This window comes from Typopeltis vanoorti, chromosome 10 (assembly GCF_054136105.1).
Source record: "Typopeltis vanoorti isolate ZY-2024b chromosome 10, IOZ_Tvanoo_1.0, whole genome shotgun sequence".
Classification (NCBI taxonomy): Eukaryota; Metazoa; Arthropoda; class Arachnida; order Uropygi; family Thelyphonidae; genus Typopeltis; species Typopeltis vanoorti.
This window is the reverse complement of record NC_143558.1, coordinates 105274321-105297369: the sequence shown is the minus strand read 5'-3', so window position 1 is coordinate 105297369 and position 23049 is coordinate 105274321. Positions and strand designations below refer to the sequence as shown.

Sequence of the window (23049 nt, the reverse complement as noted above, 5' to 3'; positions counted from 1 at the left end):
TATGATGTAGCTAATACAATCTGATCATCTGCAAATAGTGTGTCTATCTTTATTTGTGAGTTTATTTGTATACCAAATGGGTTAAGCTGTTTCCACATTGTTATAATTTTATTTGTATATATATATTAAAAAGGACAGGTAATAGGGTACATCCTTGCCATACTCCTCTTGATATGTCTTTCCATTCTGATATTTTTCCAATTTGACTACTATTTTATTTCCTGTATAGACTGTAAGAGCTGGTTTGATATATTTAGATCAGGTAATATTTTAAATAACTTATCTATTAATTAATTTTACCAAAGGCTTTGTCATAATCAATGAAGGTTGATTATGACAAAGCCTAGTGTGTAATCAGTGTCTAGGAAAGGGAGACTGTTGTGTTTCTTTTTGAAATTTCTTTTTCGATTAATATTTTTGGGGTGAAAATTGAACCCATTCTGTTCTTCTAGTAGTTTGCCCTCTACAATAATGTTTAGTTTCTCTTTTAATATTCCTGCATATATTTTGTAGCACTCCTTCACTGTGTTCACTCCTTTGAGCCTTTAACATGAGTTCCTTAATTCCACTGTGGCTGGATTCCCAGCCACAGTGGAATTAAGGAACTCATGGTATGGTCTAAGGCGATTTAAATCATCCTTATATCAATAATTAAGGATGTATTTAATTTAGTAGGCAACAGTAGTAGAACTTGCAAAGCACTAGATGTGGATTATACACAGGATATGAGATAGCCTGTAAAAAACTCAACGAGTCTGTATAAATTATACACTTTTGGCAGCTGTTTTCTTTTATATGCAGATGCAACTCTGCTGTATAAGTGCAACAATCAAGTGAGATCTGATTGGATATGATAAAGTCTAGAACACAGCAGCACAACCAACAGAGGTCTCAGATCTCGAACCATCAGTACAGATGGGAAGGAAATCACAGTGTTCTTCTTTGTGCGCATTAAATAACTGTATATAGACGGACAATGGAATGTGAGACTTCCATAGTGTGTGCAGTGAAAGGTTGAATGATAGAGTGCTAATCTGCCATAGAGGAATACTGTTGTGTTCAGCTTTGGTAACAGTGTCAAGATTCATACCAACAGCTGGCATACTCTCTTTAACACACATACTAAAGGGACATATGGCAGTCTGATGTCTGCGATATTGAGCCTCCCAAAGCAGAGAAAATATATTAAGTCCATGTGGGATGCTCTGGAAGAGACTTTAATTTAACATAGTTTCTTATCTGTTTTAGATCCTGCCAGTCTTTCTAAACCCTTTTGAATAAAGGAAGGTAACATTTTCCCTGTTGCATGGATAATCAGAAACACTGGCACTTTTATATTGGTGTGAGAAGTTTTTTTTTTTTTTTTTTTTAAACTTCTGTTATCAAATAATGCATCTACGGTATTAATACTTAGCTGGGACCTTGTGAGAGCTCCTGAAAATCTGTGGATGAAGAATTCGTGCTCAAGAGAATTTTTGTATGCCATCAGAGCTCCCTACTCACCACAGATCCACACATGGATGCCCACTCACCAGGAAACAATGACTGCACTCAGGAGCAGAATGCCACAGCTAACCTAGATGATATATTAACACCACAGCAAGTCTTCTGCACTGTCCTCAGATCATAAGATGGGAATTTTTACGAATGTAGTAATGCAACAAAACCTGTGTAGCTTAGTTGGTTTAGATGAGCCCTTTGGTGGGTTAGCCATGCTCTTACTGGTGGGGAGGTTTTCCTCCTGATAACTCGATCTTTTCGTCCCTAAAAACCGACCAGAAGAACAAACACCATATACTGAGACTTACTGCAACACTATTGACCCTTCAGGTAAGTCCACTAGCCAATTAATCCTGGCCAGGTCATCCAGGACCACCCATCTTCCCAAAGCAGATGACAAAGTAGTGCAAGACTACCAGAATCCTCCTTTTCTGGATGTCAATGGGTCGCACTGCATGGCAAACATGGCAGCAGAGTACTGAATCGCAGCGATGGTGGTTTAGAAAAAGAAGTTAAAAATAATCAAGAGAAGTACAGTAGAACAAAGAATACAGGAAGAAAAACAAATTAAAAAAAAAAAGAAGAAAATGGCCATACCATCAGTGGGAGGTCCCCCACCACCATAGACAGGTGCTTTAGAGAAAAATGAAGAACTGGGAAATTTTAATATCATTTTTGTTATCTACTATGAAAAACATCATCTATGAGGATATCTTGAAATCACATGATAGAAGAATGAAGTGATTGAGAATATAAGTTGATGAAAGTACTTAGGTGGATATTGCAGACATTTTTAATAAGGAAGAACATGGAGAAGGAACCTCTATAGTAAAAGGGAATGGAGAAAGGATTTTTGCATAAAAAGTGGTGGGTGAGTGGAATGACTGCCTGAAACAGTGAATGAGTTTATGAAGGGATATGATAAACTTTTTGATATCTAAAACAAACTTTCTACAATTTATCATGACTCTCCACAGAGGTCTTGTGGCAGTAATATTACTGAACCAAAATTAACAAAATTGAAGCTACACAAGCAGCCAAAAAGGGTCACATTACCTTATAAAAGTATCAAAAATAAATAAAAATGGACAATCACTTGTGGCCATAAGTAATGGATTGCCCACCTCTCGTCCTAAGCAATCTAATATTTTTGTTCTACAGTATTAGAAACTCTCGTGCACATCACAATCTTCTTTCAGATGTTCATAAAGACAGGTTAATATCAGCAAAAAATAAATATGCTGCATGCTTTTGGTACTATTTCCAGTGAACGAAGTTACTTATTACACAGAATGCATAAAAACAAATATGCACACACACACACATCCAAACTCTTAGGATGAACAATATTTCTGAAGCTTACAACCACAAATTCAAACGAATCAGCTTGTGGCTATTTGTATAACTGATGATTTCGAGTAGAAAGCGGGTACACATTTAAATTTTCGCTTCACAGGTGAAGGGGTCAAGTGGTAGCACTCAGTGGGATAAAAGGTTGCATTAAGCAAATTGTGTTTGCAAGAAGATCTTTTTGTGGTTCTTTTGTCTCAAAACTTTGTAACTTGATGTTCACATTACTGAACATCAAGTTACAAACTTGGATGTTCAGTAATGTCTCAGACATCATCTAAATAATTTCACATGGGAAAGAATTATTGGAAAGCTTGAAGAAGGCTGCAGAATTACTGATATTGCCAAAGTTTGGAATCTCCAGATGAGGAGATATGGTCAGAGTTTAAAGATCGGAGAACAACAGGTGTGAGGCAATCCTGATGCATATGGATGGTTAGCTTTATAGCTTTAGGTTATATGGGTTATAGCTTTGTCTACAGGCTCTGGAGTTTTTCAAACCAATGGAATGTGTTCCAGACATTTGCTAAGAGGTTTTCACCCTACCACAGAGCATGAAGACAGAATTATAACAGCAAAACATAATCCATGGTGCACTGATTATGTTTTACATTGATTATATAACAGCAAAACATAATCAATGCACCATGGCCAAGCAGCTTGAAAGTCGGCTCCATTCAAGCACAGGTACAAGGATCTTGACAAACTGTGGCAAGACATCTACAACAAGTAGGTCTATACCTGAAGGCCTGTAGTCTGCATCCCTTTATCCACAGCTCATTGCAGAGCATATTTTCACTAGTGTCATATCCATAAAAACTGGACAAGACACCAATGGGCAAATATACTCTTTACAGATAAGGTATTTTAGTCTTTCCTCAGATTCTAGAAGACACAAGAAAGTGGTACTACTTATCATTGCAAGAATGTTCTTGAAAGGGCTACATACAGCAGTGCTGGGGTAATAGTGCAGGGAGGCATCATGCCACATGGACACACTGAGCCACAAGTGCTGGAAAAAAGAGTATATGACTGGTGAATGAAATTGCCTGCAGCACCACAAAACAATCGAACATTACATTGAAGTTCTTCAACATCATGTTTGATTGTTCCGTGGTGCTGTAGGCAAAGAATTAATTTTTATGAATTCTTTACCTACACATCATACACAATCAGTGGAGATACTTCTGGAGACTGAGAATATTAACTGAATGGAGTGGCCAGCACACTCTCCAGATCACAACCCCACAGAACATCTTTGGGATGCAATAGTGAGATGCATTGCTGCTTGAAATTCTTCCCCAGAAAACAAGGCCTTATCCATGCTCTGAAGGAGGAGGTGGGCCAATTTGTCTCAAGAACTCATGCTCACTTGATGCTAAGCATGGTATGACTTTATGAGAGCTGCATTGCAGTTCGAGGTGGACATACTGAAATCTCTCTGCATAGTTTTCTGTAAGCACTGTACACTAATTTTTTAACTACATCCTTAGGAAATTTGTAACTCTTGCTAAAAACTTATTGCAATTTAATTTGTATGGAATTTATAACACGTTTTTTGTGTAATATAATTTATTAGTATGCCAGCAATAAATTTATGTCCACGTTTAGCTGTAGTCATGAAAATTTGTATGTATACATGTAAAAATCTGGATGCCTCCATTGTTGCTAAGTTGATATAGATGAAGCCCTTTGATTGGAAAGACATGGGTTCAATTCCAGTCCAAGACGTGAGGAACCTTTATCTGGTCTCTTTTAACTAAAAGTGAGTTAGCCAGTCTGAATACAGAGGTAGGGTTTTTTCCCCCACCCAGAAACTCGGGTTTTTCATCCCCCAGAACAAGCAAACTGATTCTGCAAAAACACTCATCTACAGCCATAAAAATTGTCCCCCCCCACCACCACCACACACACACACACCAATGCCAGACTCTGTGACAAGCCAGTTGGGATTTCCACAGTCGCATTTCATACAGTGTTTTACACGCACGCTGGTGTCCAAAAGCTAAGGATGAACTACACTTTTACTTATATCATCTTCTGCTATAAAGAAGAAAAAGATGCACGTAAAAATGTAGTTCATCCTTAGCTTTTGGACACCAGTGTGTGTGTAAAACTCTATATTAGATGCTATTAGATGCAATGGCTTGTTCATAGTATCTCAGTTCATCCTTTTTTTTTTTTTTTTTTTAAATCTTGACTTGTAATTTCTTTATTTTTTTCAGGATAAATATGAAACGTAAGGAACAGTTAATATGAAATCTTCAGCAAAGATGGAAGATTTCATACTGACTGTAAACTGCAACCCTATACTACTAAATTTTGAAAACACTTTTTTTTTTTAAATACATGTATTAAAAAGATGTATACTCTGGTGTGAAAAAACCTTTGTACTAATTAATAGAAATAAATCTTTTCAAATCATAATACAGTTTTGTAAAGATAAATTTCATTACCTTTTAATGCATAGTATAAAACAAAGCAACAACAGTGAGAAAAGTGGGGAAGAGAGGGATGGGGAAGAAAGAAGCATAAAATCTGTATATTTACAATAATAACATATGGCACCAAAGGACTGCACAGTTTAAAATATCTAGTCACTCTCACTATCGCTACCAAAGATTTCTTCTTCATCTCGTCTCTTCTGCATTTCTTCTTCTTCAGCTTCACTTTCACTGGATGATGAAGCAGATGCTTTTTCACTACTACTACTAGGAGATACAGCACTGGACTGTTCATTTTCTTTGTCCTCTTTGTCACTATGATTCTCTTCCTCCTCTTCACCCTCCTCCTCTTCTTCATCCCCTTCTTCCTCTGCTTCCTCTTCTTCTGCTACTCCATCTTGCTCTCCTTCTTCTTCTTCCTTTTCTTTTTGTTCTTCGACATCTTCTTTTTTATCATCCTGCTTTTCATTTTCACTTTCTATAGACTCATCGTCTGAAATGATTTATGCACATATATATACATTTTCTACTTTCCATATTTATGTCATGTAGATATGCTAAAACATTAAGGACTTACCAATTTCCTTAAATCTGAACATAAAATCAGTTTCAGAGGTACCTACTGCTTTTGACTAGCAGCAACTAAGAGTTAATGAATAAAGTTTATTTATTTAATTTTTTTATGCCTGCTTCAGAAGGAATTGTATTATTCAATAAAGGGAATTTGAATTTGAATTGAATATGAATAAAGTAATCAGTCAATTACAAATTCTGAATAGATGAGTTCAACCCTATGGTAAGTATTAAGACTATACCAATTTCCTCAAATTGGTATAGTCTTAATACTTAATAATTGCAAAAGATCACAAAAATTAACTATTTAAGTTTATGTCATAGACTGTTCAGGTGCAAAACACACTGCATTTTTTCATTAACATATTTTAATGAAAATTTTTATTTTATTTTAGTCATTGTTTCTATGCTAAAGATGGCACACATTTACATTTGTTAACCTGGGACTTTTCTGTCAATATTTTAAAGGATAAACAGGATATTTCACTATAAAGGCAGGTGTTTTCTTATCAAAGATTTAACAAGCAGATGTTAATACAAAACCAATGTGAATACTGCCAACCAATTTTAGAACTATGTAATAAAACAACAAGCATGTGGAAAGAATATTACAAGGATAAACATCTGCAACAACAGGCATAAAGGTTATAAAATAGACTAGGTAATATTTATGAATACAATGATGTGACAATTTTCATAACATATAAAGACATTTAAGGGATGAAGTTAAGAAGTAACAGAACGAGGCCTTCCTACAAGGACAGTTCCCAAAAAAGTTGAAAAAAATAAATAATCTGTATTTATAAAGATATGACTTTTGATTGACTTTCATTACACAGTGGTCAGCATTAATTATGGAAACAAGCTTTTGTGTTAGAGCAATTATTTTACTTACATTTTTTAAATTTAATTTAAATTTAAATTCTAGAACAAGACCAAATAGACTGCATATCTAATTATAAGAATAGGCTAGGTGGTAATTTATTATGTCTATATACAAATGCCAGGAGCATTAGAAACAGAGGAGTTGAGTTCCTTGCTTTATTGAATACAATGTAGCCTAAGATTGTTGACATTTAGTGAAACCTGGCTATCAGAATCAGATATGGTAAGTGGGATAGGAGAGGAGGAGGAGTGCTACTAATGATATCAGATGACTAAGTCCAGTCAAAGTAGAAACACATAGAAAACAATGATGGTAACAATGTCCCATGTAGTGGTGAGTTTGTCTATTGGAGTGAAGTGGTGGCTAACAGAATGAAATATATAGTGGGGTGTTATTACAGACGTGGCAGCTCAGTTGCAGGGGACGAAGAAATGCATCAGCAATTTAGCATTATGGGTGACTTTAATTTTCCAAACATTGATTGGGAAGAAGAGAAATATCATGATAAGAAAGAAGAGGAATTGTTGCAATACAACTTCCTCAAGCAGTATGTGAAAGAAAAACTCAGAGTCAAAGAGTGTTGAATTTGCTCATAGCATCAAAAGGGGTCTCTCTCAAGAATATGGCTATTTTACCACCAATAGGTGACAGTGATCATGCTGTATTTTCTTGGGAATTATCTAACTGTATTGATGCTCCGATTAAAACAGGTTACATGCTGAACTACAAAGCTGGAAATTATGATCAAATTAGGAGAATACTATCTTTGGTCCCATGGTATCAGTTACTGAATGGGAAAAATTTCAGCAATGCATGACAATCTTTGAAAACATGCTTAAATGAGGCGGTATCTGAATGTATCCCTAGTGTTCAAAGAATAAATAGGTCGGGAGTGAAATGGATGTCCAACCTTATTAAGGAAGAAATCCACAAGAAGACGATGATGTTGAAAGAATATCGTGAGAATAAGAGTGAGAGGAGTTATGAAATATATAAAGCTCAGGCCAGAAAAGTAACATGTATTGTGAGGAAAGCTAAATCAGAGTATGGAAAGAAATTGGCCATGCAAGCTAAAGGCAATCCAAAAGGATTTTTTCATTATGCCACAAGTAAAAGAAAGAATGAATATGGAAGAATAACTTTATTGACTGCAGATGGTACTCGAGTGTCAGAAGCTAATGAGATTGTTCAGTTAATGAGTGCTCACTTTGCTAAGATATATCAACCAGGTCTATGCAAAATGGTGTGGAGTGCTACTGCTACACTGATGAAGAGTTAGAGGTTCGTGAAAATGAGGTTAAAGAGCTGTTGCATAACCTGGATAACAATTTGTCAATAGGATGGAATATCAGCCCGTTTGCTATAGGAATGTTCAGCAGATTTGGCTACGCCTTTCACTTGTTTGTATAACTTGAGTCTCAGCTCAGGAATGATACCACAGGAATGTATGATAGTTCCATTGTACAAGGATGGTGCAAAAACTGATGTGTCTAACTACTGATCTATCAGTATATCTGGTGTGGTAGTGAAGATTTAGAGAAGTTGATAAGAACTCACATACAGAAATGAGTAGACAAACATGCTATACTCTGCAAGAAGCAGCATGGGTTTAACTAAAGGAAGGTCATGTTTTAGCAATTTGCTCATATTTTATAACAATCTTATAATTGAGTTGGATAAAGGGGATGGATACACTATGATAATGTTGGATTTTTCTAAGGCATTTGATAGGATACCACACAACAGGCTGTTGTGTAAACTGGAGAATATAGGATTGGAATAAAATCTTTTGACTTGGATCAGGGGATGGTTAACAGATAGATAACAAAAAGTGGTAATGACGGGTGTGAATATGCCAGATTTAATGTGACCAGTGGTGTACCTCAGGGTTCAGTCCTTGGTCCATTATTGTTTAATCTAACATTAATGACATCAGGAAGGATCTAACATCAGATGTGCAGTTGTTTGCCAATGAAGCAAGGATAGGCAGGGCAATCAGGGATGCTACTGATATTCAACAATTACAAAATGATTTGAATAGACTAGAAATTTGGGGTATATTTAGTGTAAAGTTATGCACTTTGGCATGATTAGAGTTCCAGCGGCCTGTTGGAAATCCCATATTCTCCAGTATGGAATCCCATACTGGAGAATATGGGATTGGAATATAAACTGTTGACTTGGATCAGGGGATAGTTAACAGACAGATATCAAAAAGTGGTATACAATGGGTGTGAATCTAACAGATTTAAGGTGACCAGCAGTGTACCTCAGGGTTCAGTCCTTGGGCCATTATTGTTTAATCTATACATTAATGATATCAGGAAGGATCTAATATCAGATGTGCAATTGTTTGCCAATGATGCAAGGATAGGCAGGGCTATCAGGGATGCTACTGATATTCAGCAATTACAAAATGATTTGAACAGACTGGAAATTTGGGGTATTTTCAAATCTCAGGATACGAAAATAGCTGTCAATTTAAAGTTAGTAAGTATAAAGTTATGCACTTTGGCACGATTAGAGTTACAGCAGAATATTATATTAGCGGTGCTATGCTACAAGAAACTGAAGAGGCAAGGAATCTTGGTGGATAGGGATTTAAAGTTCAAAGGTCACATTGCAAAAGTTGCAAATACAACTCAGAGGATAATTGGGATGTTGAAGCGAAACTTGACATGTAGTCAAGTTTAATAGGAAGTCAACCATAGCAAAAGTTGCAAATACAGCTCAGAAGATAATTGCGATGTTGAAGCGAACCTTGACATGTAAGGATAAAGAAGTCATTTTGCCTCTTTATAAGGCTTTGATAAGACCACACCTGGATTATTGTGTGCAGATTTGATCTCCCAGGTTCCAAGGATCACAGGACTATGCAAAAACAAAAAGGAAAGCCACCAACAGAGAAATGGAAGGACACGGTACTGCACCCTCTCACTGAAGAAGCTACATGAAGAAGTAGTTCTATATTTGGGACAATTAGGGTAATTAGAAACAACTCAAACGACACCCTTAATGGAAAAAAAGTTCAAAGGGCTCAAAGGTGTATGTATTTTTGACCACACACCCAGACTATTAATGCAGATGTGATGCAATGTTTAAGCGTCAAAAAGTGTCCTCTTCATGAAGCATTAGTATATTGTGTTTAATTTTAGGAATCACACGAAGCAAGGAAACAATGAGGGGAGCCTTTAACAGAAATAAATGCAAAAATATAAGATCGATAATATTGCTATCCCATGACTGTGCACTGCACACCTGGAATGTTCGCTCCTGATATATGCACACACATTGATTGATTAATTGCAATTACAATCATTGCTTTTTTCTTCGCTTATTACTTTTGCAGTCTCTTATAATCATAAAATTGAAATAACGATAAGCATTCATATATATTTCAAGCACAGAAACCAAATGGTATTTGTAATATATATTTTTAAAATAAGCATACACTCAGTTTTTATGATTTGAAATAAGAACATTACTTTTTGCAATTTTCCATGTCATTGAGACAGTTGAAAAATAAAAACGTTTTTATACAAAAATTCACACCACTCCATAAATACTTATGAATTTCTAAAAATGCAGCTGCTCACTGCTGATGGATGTGATCCACAACGTGTGTGAAACAGCAGAGCATTAACATATTGCCAGCCTCGTTGGTCAAGTGGTTAGCATATCTGCTCTCCAGCCAAAAGGCTGTGGGTTCGAATCCCGCCACGGACATGGATGTGTGTGAAAATACTAGTATTGGTGGTGAGCAGCAGATGGCATTGATGTAGATGATGATGGTAGTTTTGGTTCGTTGTAGTTGGTGGAGATGAAGAGTTCTAGATTAAATGCTCTCCATCGACGAGTCTTTGGACTCCTTGGAGGTGTCACATAATAGTAATATTAATGTTTGGGTAGATATCTATGGGTTTCATTATATTCAGACTTTTTATCTTGATTTTGAATGTATCTCTACTCTCAACATGCGTTTATAATGTCACAGAATAAATTGACTTTTTTTTTTTTAATTAAAAGTGATTTAAATTAAAAATGATGGTGTGGTAAGGTAACTCTAAAGTGGAAAAAACAATTTCAGTTTGAAGTGGAAAAAGAAGTTTCTATTGATGTGTGATTGTGTTGTAAACATCAATATTTAGGTAACTGCAAAAACGAATGACAGTCATTGGTTCTGTTATGCCCATGTTCTTACTTCTGTTGTTCACAAGTTTTTTTTAAAATATTTGAGTGATTAACTTGCTTTCATTAATAGGCAAAAATTTCTTCAGATTGTTTCATGGTTTCGGTATGATGAAAATAGTGAGCAGAAAAAGATTTTGTTTGGAGAGTTATTTTATTAAAAAAAAACACTTCTCTTTTGTCCAATCCTCACAATGTCCAATCCTCACCTTCTCGTGGTGCACCCTGTTGGGTATCTACTTTGATACTGAACGAACGAGGATGGGCTGGCAATTTGGGATTTAGCCGACCAAATTGTATTCTTATTGGTTAAACCAAAATAAAAAATGATGGCACAACATGACAAAATTTCATGGCGGCTGGGGCGTCGCCCGGTTAAACAAGGCCCCCGTTGTTTTCGCCAGGGAACCAGGGCGAACAGCGAAAAGTCAGCTCCTGGAACAAATCTGAAAACAAACCCCAACTCAACTTCACCAGAGTTCAAGATCGGTACTATCAACGTAAGAAGCCTGAATGGCAAAGAAATGGAGCTAACTCAGGAATTAGATAAGTATCAGATCGACATAATAGGGGTGACTGAAACAAAAAAGACCAAAACTGGTGAGATCTTTCTGAGCAATAAATACAAAATGTTATATTCAGGCAATGACAATCAAGGAAAAGAAGGAGTAGCCATAGTATTCAACACAAAATATGAGGCTAATCTTCTTGAATGGCAGTCAGTCTCAAGTAGAGTAATGTGGGCAAATATAAGAATGGGGAACTGGACAATGAGACTTATTTGTGCCTATGGTCCCACAGAAGGTTCTACTAAGGTAGAAGTGGAGGAATTTTTTGACGCTTTAGAAAAAGCAACTGAGACAATGAAAAAGGAAAAGTTGGTCCTTGTTGGGGATCTAAATAGCAGAGTAGGAAATGATTGTGAGACATATAAAAATATTTTGGGAAAATTTGGAGAAAAGAGCAAAGCTAATAATAATGGCAAATATCTGTTGGATTTCTGCTCAGGACATGGACTGGTTATTACTAACACCATGTTCCAACATAAAAATGTGCACAAATTCACATGGAGAGAAGAGGCTAGGAATAAGAAAAGTCTCAGTGACTATGTTATTGTTGATAGTGATGTTTTCTCTCTAGTGCAGGACACCAGAGTGTACAGAGGATTTGAAATTGGAAGCGATCACTATTTAGTCTTGAGCAGGATAAGATTGAATTTCATATTGAAAAGAATAACATGTAAGAAAGTTTTAAAGCGAATAAAAGTTGAGCAGCTCTCAGATGTGAACTGTAGACTAAAATACACAAAGATTATTGAAAATAAAATAAAAGAGTTTGAGAACAGGAATCAAACCTTGGAGATTCAGTGGCAAACTCTGAAGAAAACATTGATTGATTCTGCCAGAGAGGCATGTGGTGAGGTTGTGTGCAAGGATAAAAAAATCAGAACTCCCTGGTGGACACAGGAAGTTAAAGAGGCAGTGAAGGAAAAGAAGAAAGCATATCAAAAGTTCCTGGCAAATAAGTCAGCTTTTACTCTTACAGAATACAGAGACAAATGTAAGAAAGCTAAACAGTCTGTAAAACTAGCTAAACAAAAGTCATGGGAGGACTTTGGCAAGAATATAGAAAATAAATATCAAGAAGGTGGCAAAATATTCTGGAGGTTGTTGAAGAAGCTTAGGAATGGAGGAAAGAGTGCTGTAAAAGGAGTTAGAGATGATAAAGGTGACATGAAAACAGGAGAAAAAGATATCCTTGAAGTATGGAGTAATTACTTTGAAAAACTGCTAAATGAAACAAGCAGTGATGACAGCACAGTGATAAAAAACACTTACCAGACATGCAGTCAGGAATACATATCCATACTTGAAGTAGAAAAAGCCATCAAAGGCTTGAAATGTGGAAAGGCAGCAGGAGTAGATGATATTCGACCAGAAATGCTGAAGTATGGTGGTATAAGAGTCTTACAGTGGCTGCACTGCATAGTTCAGAAAGCCTGGACTGAGGGACGAATTCCCGATGATTGGAGTAGAGCTCTCATAGTACCCATATATAAAAAGGGAAATAAAACTGCATGTGAGAATTACAGAGGTATTTCCCTACTGAATGTTCCTGGCAAGATCTATGCAAGTGTACTTGAGAAACGGTTGAGAAGAATTGTGGAAGAAAAGCTTGGTGAAGAACAAGCTGGATTCAGGCCAAATAGAGGCTGTCAGGATCAGATCTTCACTTTACGACAAATAGTCGAGAAAGCATGGGAATATAACAAAGATCTGTATTTAAGTTTTGTCAATTTGGAAAATGCATATGACAAGGTGCCAAGAGAGAAGCTATTCAATACGCTGCAGTTATATGGTGTCAATGGGGCATTATATCAAGCAATACTTAGTCTTTATTTGAGTTGTAAGTCAGCAGTTAGAATTGAAGGAAGTACAGGAAGATGGTTTAATGTTAAATCTGGTGTGAGACAAGGATGTACATTATCCCCTCTGTTATTCATTATCTATATGGATCACATTATGAAGGAAAGTGGTATTAAACCTGATATCAAAATTGGAGATGTTAATGTCAGCTCTTTGCTTTATGCGGATGATGTTATACTTTTAAATAAATCCGCTACAAGTCTGCAAGATTCTCTGACTAAATTGAATAGCTGTTGTAATAGATATGGTATGAAGGTCAGCAATAAAAAGACAAAGACAATGAAAAAATAGGCAGAATCATTGAAAATGTCAACTGTGTTGTGAATGGAGAACTTGTGGAACAAGTAAAACATTTCAGTTACTTAGACACGATTTTTACTGAAGATGGTAAATTAAATATAGAAATAGACAACAGAATCAGCAAAGCTGGTATGGTGGGAAGTCAATTGAATAAATTCATATGGAATAAGAGAGAAATTAGTCGGAACACTAAATTAGCTGTATACAAGGCAGTGTTCAAACCAGTTTTAACTTATGGATCTGAGAGCTGCGTCAGAAGTAAAACACTTGACCAAAGACTAGAGACCGCAGATATGAGAGTCCTGAGAAAGATTAGAGGCGTGAACAGATGGCATCAATGGCAATATCATATTAAAAATGAGGATATTAGGAAAGAACTTGACATTGTCAGCATCCAGGAATGCGTTAGCAGAGCTTATCTCAGGTGGTATGGTCACTCAAATAGAATGGGAGAGGAAAGAATAGCAAAACAAGTGTTCTCTGCCAGGGTGGCAGGAAAACGACCCAGAGGAAGACCAAGATATAGGTGGATTGATACGGTACAAAGTGCCTTAGATGATAGAAATATAAGATCTGATAATGTTGGAGTCTTGACAAGTAACAGACTGATTTGGAGGAAAATTGTAGATAGGAAGTTAGTAATGATGTAAATTTTTCATGTAGCACTGTCATATCCTGTACACTCCTTGAGGGTACATGGCAGGAATTTGATGATGATGATGACTTCTCTTTTGTCCAGGTGGCAAGTAGTATTTTGTCTAATACTACTTCGCCACCTGGCAAAATGTACTTACTGGGTATAGGTGTATCTGTTGAGCCCTATATATAATATATATATATACACAGTCATACCCCGACTTATGCAAATCCGGAGTTATGCAGTTATATGTATGTATATTCCCGTCACGCCTCACCACTAGTCGTATCTTTCCGGTGCCAGCCGCATTCGCCAGTGTCGTACATGCTGTGAACAAGCACTGACTCCATCCATACACGATTTTTATAGTCTACAAACCTTGCGATTGTTTAATGTGTATGTTCTTGATAAAAATTTTATCACATAAAAAATAATAATGTTGCTCAAAAGAAGCAAGTCTGATTCTTCTACAGCTAGCAAGAAAAGAAAAACATTCAAGGTGTACTACACACAGCGTTCGTTTGCAAGTCTGAATGAAGCTATGAGGCAAAATGAGCAACTGTCTATTAAAGAGTTTTAGAAACGGTTTAATGTTTTAGATGCTGTAAGGATTATCGGAGATTCTTGGAGTGTCTCCGATATCAGAGACACCCTTCAGTAGCGAAGAGTCTCCGATATCGTAAATATCGGAGACTCTTCACTACTGAAGAGACTGAAACCTCAGATCCAGTTTTACCAGAAAAGCACATGACAATTGCAAAATTAACAGAAAGTCTCAGCTTAATTAAGAAAGGTTTACAGATTTTGGAAGACATAGATTCTAACAAGGAATGAATTGTAGCCACAAGGCAAGGAATAAAAAAATCACTGGCTTGCTATGAAGAAATTTTGCATGACAAGAAAAATACATTATGCCGTCAGACGAATCTATTAGATTTTATGAAACCATCGACATCGAAATAAAGTTCTTTTTTTATATACAAAAAACTACAATTATGATTATATTTCTTAAAAAATATAGGTGTTTTTGTAAACCTTTGTTCCCAATTGTATGTTTGTATATATAAATTACATGCAAAATTATACCCCGAGTTACGCAAATTCGACTTACGCGCTTTTCGTTGGTCCCACCTACCGCGTAACTTCGGGGTATCACTGTATATATATTATTTCTCTCTCTGATTACTTAATGTCTTTTCTTTCTTCTTTTATGATTCAAATATCTGTTTGTCTTTTTTTTCTAGTGATTCATTAAATAACCACATTATGTAATATTATTACTCCTTACACATTTTTGGATATAAATACTATTTTCAGTTCCTGTCCAACAGTTTTATTTTAATATGATTGTATCCCTTATACCATCAACTAAGTCCCACAGTTTCCCAAGAACCGTCATCAACCCATTTTATTTTCCAACTCTCAGTGCCTTATGTTAAATAATTACTAAATAATTAAGCTGATTTCTTTCAAAATGACCAATCATACCTTTCTCATTTTCAGGTTCCACCGTTTCTTCTTCTTCTTCTTGAGGGGCTTCCAGTTGTAGCATTCTAATTTCCTGAAAATAAGCATGGCAATTTGAATGATGCAATGCAGAATTCTAATATTTACAGTGGCAAATTCATAAATTATTCACATGACCTTGAAACTCTTTCAAAAAAAGAGAAGGAAAGAAAGGAAAAGCCAACAAGTCTATCAGTATAGCAGGGCAGTGAACTTATGGCAAGGAATATCTTCAAATTATCATTACACCTGATAATGTTGCTCTCAGACAGTCGTGAATTCTGATGACATTATTCAAGACCATACTGACATGTGATTGTGTTGTACACATTAGTATTTAGGTAATTACAAGAACAAACAACAGTCATTGGGATCCTTCCTTTCCATGGGATTCTTTTTTACCTCCTTTACAATATTATTTTTCCTGTTTCACTGAAGAATAAATATTCCTACCTCTTACAGTTCTATTTTATGCACAATTTACAAATTTTTGTATCAGAGAAAGAAGTTTCTTCTACTTCTTCATAAACAACATATCTAAGTTGAGCTCTTCATGTTAAGTCACTTTACAGTTTCAAAATTCGCCAATTGCTTTTTCCATAGGACAGAAGATGAAAATTTCCATTCAGCGATTCCTTGAACATTCAATTAGAATGCTAACCGCAATATCTTATTTAATTTACAAAATACTTGTCGACAGTCTCAACTCCTCCAATTTAAAGACTCGCAGCTCTACAATATTCTCCTGACTGTCACGTAAAACTTAAAAACTTCCTAAGAACAAAATTTCTCCAGTCTGCATTCTTAAACTTCCATGAGCTCTCTCTCTCTTGTTTTCCTAGTTACCCTGATATCATATGTTCTCTATCAGCTGTCAATCACCCATCAAACTCCTTGGCGGGCATACACACACACACCATGTAAATGGCAAGCAAGAAGTTATGTATAATGGCTGATTGTCTCGTTAGCAAGAAGAGAATGTCTTTACAAAACACAACAAATATTTCAACACTTGACAATTTTAAATTACAATATAAAAAACTCAAATTATTACAAATTATCAGATTCTAGTAAGTACATTAATTTGAAAAGAATAATATCAATAATGGGCACATCGCAAGTGCCGATATACTTGTTACGAAACCAAAATTAATAATATATTAACACAGAGAAATAATTGTAAAAATATTCATAATTGTAAATTATGATTATTTTTACACTGTGTCTGTGTTGTTTCTATAGGAATTTCTCCCAAACAGGATATGTTGACTGATTTTGGAGATCCTACTAATCCTTCTATATGAAGAAGGGTGACATTTTTTGAGTGATGACACTCGACTGTTCACCCTTCAGGTGATAGTCGAGTGTAATATTAAAATGGTTGATATGTTTATTGCTGTCCCTGAGATGTTTTTTTTGTTTCTTGATTTTGTTTTCACAGCTGAGGTTGCAATGGTTTCTGGACATGATTGGAGCTTGTTGAGAGCTCCTGGTAAACTTTGCTATGAAAAACTACTCAAACTCAAAAGGAGTTTGTTTCAGTGCCAGAACTTCCCACCCAACATAGTCATACATGAATACCCACTCTCCAGACAGCAATGATTGCACTAGGAAGTGGAACACTAGGGCTATCCTAATATCATACTGGCAGCACAGCAAGCCTTGGGCACTCCCCAGACCATGAGAAAAAGCACTTACTGCAACACTACTAAAATATACATAAAAAAAGGCTTGCCTGCAAGGGCAAGCCTTTTTTTATGTATATTTTTTTATATTGATCCCAAGAAGTAGAGGTCAAGAGACCTATAAGCACATCAGTGACATGTATGGGGTGCAGATGAGGATTTAGATATAAGTTTTGATGGAACTGATGATGGTGTGGCTGTTTCCACAAAGGTGTGTTTCCTAATAACAAGAAAATGCCAATGTAGCATTAGCGAAATGTATAACTAAGTGTTTAACAAAGGTAAACTCTCGATTAGATATAGATGTTGAAAGTTTTTTCACTTGGTTATACAATAAATTAAAGATGCCAAGAAATTATATTCTTGGTTTCATTCTTTAATGAATAGCATTATACTTGCCTGTAAGGATGTATGCTTTGCATTATGAGATACTAAGGCAATTGATGTGAAGTTATTAGTCTCAATATATAAGTAGCCCAGTTGTGAAGTTACTTCACATGCAAACTTTGTTTGCTTAAACTTGGATAAAGGATGAAAACAAGAATTTAATTTCTTGGCATCTTTAATTTATAGTATAGCCAAGTGAAAAAACTTTCAATACCCATTTCTAATCCAGTAAGTTGTGACACCTTTTGATTACTTGTATATGGAAATATGACTTCTGAATTACTTCAATCTTGGAATTATCTAGATCTGGCATTGATGACATCTCATATAATAAGTACTTCGGTTTTCTTTCCTTTGTTTTTCACTTTAATAATATTTTTCTGGTGCTAGTGGTGGTTTCGGCCCCATTAGCATTGGCTTTTTTTAAAGTAAATATCAACCTCCCTACCGGCCAAGGTGAATGAAACAGTGAGACCAAATTTCACTTCTTATCCATGTTATTCAACAGGTGTCACAGAATCGTTGTCGAGTCCTGAATGATCAAAATTTGGATAAAATATTAATTCATTCAGGATCTAACAAATCTTAATTGTAGGCAGAGAAACTTGTACTTTGGCAAGGAAATAAATATGTATATTATAACTTTAAAGCAGAACTGAATGTTTAATTTAGAAATGTGAAACTTAACCTATTTTGTACAGAGTCAAAAAGGGGAATTTATATAAAACGAATGTTAAATTAGAATATCCTATCCTATGTAGTGTATGAGAGTAAGTTGAATGTAGGCTGGGGTCCAAAGGTCACGCTTTAGCCATCCAGTATAACTTATGGCCTAAGGAAAGGAGAATTTATATGGAAAGCGAAGCTCGAACGCATTTTCGGAAAAACGCTACACGCGATAGATGAGTGCCGTGCGGTAAAACATAGCGAAGAGAGGGTGCCAAAGGAAGTGGTATGAAAGGGTTTTGCCCCCCCCTCCCTCCCTCTCTCTCTCTCGTGGTCTTTAGGTTCCTGTTTCCTGAGCTCTTGGATGTTGGCTAACCCTCCGCCAACTGGGTGATTCCAGATAGGATGTAGAAGTCATGAGTCGTCTACTGTAGCTTGCGAGTCAGTGCTAGCTAACTCTTCATAGCAGAGCAGCTATAGTTCGCCCACCATTTGTAGATCCCTTCTTGGCATTTTGCCAAGAATAGTCGATTCATGCTGAAGGGGAGAAAGAAATGAAGGATGTACGAATTGGTCGTCAACATGCGAAATCACGTGCTTTGTCTGTCGCTGTACTAGTACTAGTTTGATTTTTGTTGTCGCTTTTTTGCATTATTTTTTGTTATTAATTTGTATGATGGATCCAGTACAGTCAACAAGTTATGTTGTTAAACGTTTCAGTAGCTCTTGCAAAAGAACATAGAATAATGTGCTGACATTCTGCGAAAAAGAATCGTCTCCTTGTTCCCCTTTCTCAAGTCATAAAATGTGCAAGTGCAATTGCGGGCATATCAGGGTCGACTGTTAAAAGAATTCGTAAGGAATCAAAAGGTGAAGGTAAGCCAAAATTTAAATCTCCTAAAAAAAAGCACCAGAGAAAGAAAACCATCGAAACCATAACTTTGAATGATTTTGATGTAGACATTATAAGAAGAACTATTCACGAATTTTACGTGGTCGAGAAAAGAGTGCCAACCTTTCCGAAATTGATTCCTGTGCTTAAAGAAAAAATTAATTTTCTTTGAAAAAGAGAAACTTTAAGGAAAATACTTCATGAAATCGGATTTTGTTTTAAAAAGTCCCAGAATAAAAGAAAACTTATCATGGAGTGAAGTGACATTGTTTTATCTAGAACAGTATTTGAGAGCAATAAGACATTTCAGGGAGGAGAAAAGACCGATTGATATTAATCGGCCTTTTCTCCTCCAAGTTAAATTACTTGGATTGATAGTAATTTAACTTATGGAAAATGTTGGCAGTCTAAATAAGAATGTGGAGTGCTACAAACTGGAAATGCCTCGCGACGCCTAAGAATTTTGTGTGCGGGTGGAGAAATGGTTTTTTTTTTTTACCGAATTCAAACTTACTATACAAAGCCAATTCAACTATTGGAGATTACCATGGGCAAATGAATTCTACGATCTTCGAAAAGTGGGCAGAAGAAATACTGATTCCAAACCTTCCTAAAAATGCTGTTGTTATAATTGATAACGCTTCATATCACTCTATTCGATTAAACAAAGTTCCAAATCGGTCTAATAAGAAGCAAGTTCTTATGGATTGGCTCTCTGCAAATAACATTTCTCATTCCCCAGATATGCGAAAAATTGAATTGCTTAATTTGGTCAAAAGAAACTCGCCCACAACTAAACTATTTAAATTCGACATGATGCTCAAAGAGCATGGATTTCTAGTTTTGAGGCTACCACCATATTATTGCGATATTAATGCTATTGAGTATGTTTGGGCAGAAGTGAAAAGTTTCATTCACCATCGCAATGTAACTGGGGATATTGACATGTCGAAACTTTTCAAGCTTTCAGAACAGGCGATTGAAAGTATTACAGTTCAAAACTGGGGAAAATACTGCTCTCATGTCACCTCATTGGAAAATATATATTGGGACAGAGACAGAATTATCGAAGAATTATGCGAACCTTTGGTGATCAGTTTAAGTGAAAGTGATGGAGATTCGGATACCGATTCAGATGACTGAAGATAAAAAGAATTTGACAATGGTATTTTTTCTAACGTTTTTTTTTTTGCATGGGTTTGTTAAAAGAATCACAACAAGTCATAAAATTAATCAGTTTAGGACATTAAAGTGTCTCAGTTCTCTCAACTGTAAGTTTAGATTATCTAAGTTCATTTGAAATAATTTCTGTTTTTCTGTATAATTATTTTTATTTTATAGAAAACTTTCTTAAAATTAACTTAGTTACATTTTTGTTTTATGCTATACCTTTTTTCATTTTGTTAATACCCTACATACATTTTTCCAACTGTTATACAAGCAAAATAGTTACACTTTAAAAACAGCAATGTTTGTAAAAGAAAAGCTAAATTTTCCGACCTGTAATAATAAACAAGCTCATCCTAGAAGACAGACTGATTACCCTATTATCGGAATGGATTCTCCTTTTTCTGACATGCGCAGAAGTGTCGAGGGACCTCTAATCGGTGGGCAAACTATAAGCATACAGATGAATGTCACCTGTACCAGAGCGGCACATCGCCTTATCAACTTGGGAAGACCAGGCCGTGCAGTCATCAAAAGTGACCCCATGGACAATGCCTACAAAATTGCCTTGATGTCTAGACAAGGCTGCTGATAGAACAGAAAGTCATTCCATGGGATGGTAATGTAGAATGTTTAAGTCTTATTTCCAGTTAGAAATATGAATGAACTCTATATGCTAATTTATGTGTGGACATTTGATAGAGAACTTTAGAGATTACCATTTGGCAGAGACCTTTCCCTATTTGAAGAAAGTCTCCCAGGAAGGGATCTATATGTGAATTAACTGTGATATATTGTGAGATATGATTAATGACTTGAGAGTGATTGAAAATCTCATAATTTAAGCTAGTAATTTGTACATTTTATGGATAACTGAGGAGCAAGTCATTACTCATGTCTTATTGTGTTAATAATGACATCTAAATTTTACTAGGAAAGTGGTTAAGTTAACCATGTGTTTGATATATTTCTAATGTGTAATTCTTAGACCTCAATAAATATGTTTTATTTCATTTACCTGAAATCAGCCTGTCATATGAATTTGAATTGCCACTCAAAAAAATTATAGAACTTAGCAGGAGGGACACAGGAGTATAATTGGAATTTACAAGCCACGACTGCATGCAAAAGCAAAGTGAAATAGGTGAATTGAATTAGTGAGTAGAAGGAGTTAAGTAAGAGTGTTAGAACATCCATTACTGTGTATTATTCTGAGAGAGCCACCTTGGATAAGAGTCTCATCTATCTCTGTATTGGCTGGCACAGCATAATATAAATTCGTCAATATTTAACATGGAGACTGTCTCAGAAGGTAAAATTAAGGGCTTTGTCCTAAATTTAAACAAAGCCTCTAATGAATGAAAGAAACACATGTGACTAAATTTAGGAACAGCCCGAATCACAGCTTTAGGAAAAGAAAGTGATAGCTGAATTACTGGTTTCTGCAATATGACAACATATTGCAGAAACCAGAAGAGAAATAACTGTATAAGTGAGTAGTAAGATCATTAAAGCAACGAGAAAAAGTAACGACATAACACTGTATCCAGATTTAGCTGGATATCTATAGACATCGTGGCCAGTTGGGGGGGAGGGTTAAGATTGCTGGTAGTGCAGGTAATATCTGCATTACGGATGACATTTACAGTAGCTCAAATAGAGCATTTGCTGGTGGTGTAGAATTGTTTCTATATTACAGGATTATTTAATTCTCAGTCATACGACTGAAAGTTTTTTTTACTTTCACAATCAAACACAGGGGTTTTAGTCCCCCCCCAAGATAATGGTAGCAATTCCTCTAAGGGTGCAAACTCTAGGAATTGAAATTTCGGGATGTGAAGAAATGAGATGGGTGACTAAGGTTTAAAAGAGATAGTTAGTGCTATTAAGATTTATTTCATCTTAAAAAAATTATGGAAACAACAACAATGTTGGAGTAAAACTTTAATATAAACCAAAATAATCCCTCGACATTTCGTCTTTCACATTAAGGTCATCATTTGGAGTATACACATATATATACAAAGAAACAAGCTGCACTACAATCTACAAAGTATGCTCAAGTTACTGGTCAACCATTAAAACTATTTGCCTGACCTCTGGTGGGGAATAAAACTTACCTTGATGGACCTGTGGTTTCAGTCAGAATTTCTCCATGACTGCAGGTCGTAAAAAGTCCAGCTATTCCTGTCTTGTGGGCTTTTCTTCTCCATTTTCTTCCAACTTTCTTAATCATTGGGTCTTCCCACCTTAAGGCTGGTCTTCCAGGTTTCCTTTTGATATCTCTCGGATACCAGTTTGTAACTCTGACTGTCCATCTGTTGTCTCTCATTCTGGCAAGATGTCCAGCCCATCTTCTTTTGCTGTTGTAGATTGTTTTTATTATATCTGTGAGTCCAGACTTCTTCCTGATTTCTGTGTGTCTTACATGGTCTAATTTGT

At 35.8% G+C, this 23049-nt stretch overlaps 1 protein-coding gene across 1 annotated transcript in view; it reads right to left on the bottom strand.

Moving 5' to 3' along the window:
* Positions 1-5277: 5277 nt before the first annotated feature.
* The window catches only part of atms (RNA polymerase II-associated factor 1-like protein antimeros), a 249647-nt gene continuing 231875 nt past the window's right edge, over positions 5278-23049 (bottom strand). Inside the window, exons 12-13 of the mRNA XM_090398808.1 lie at positions 15793-15865; positions 5278-5787 (exon numbers count right to left, since the gene is read on the bottom strand). Coding sequence (XP_090254934.1) covers positions 5444-5787; positions 15793-15865 — 417 coding nt within the window. The 3' untranslated portion in view covers positions 5278-5443. The remainder of the gene's footprint in view (positions 5788-15792; positions 15866-23049) is intronic.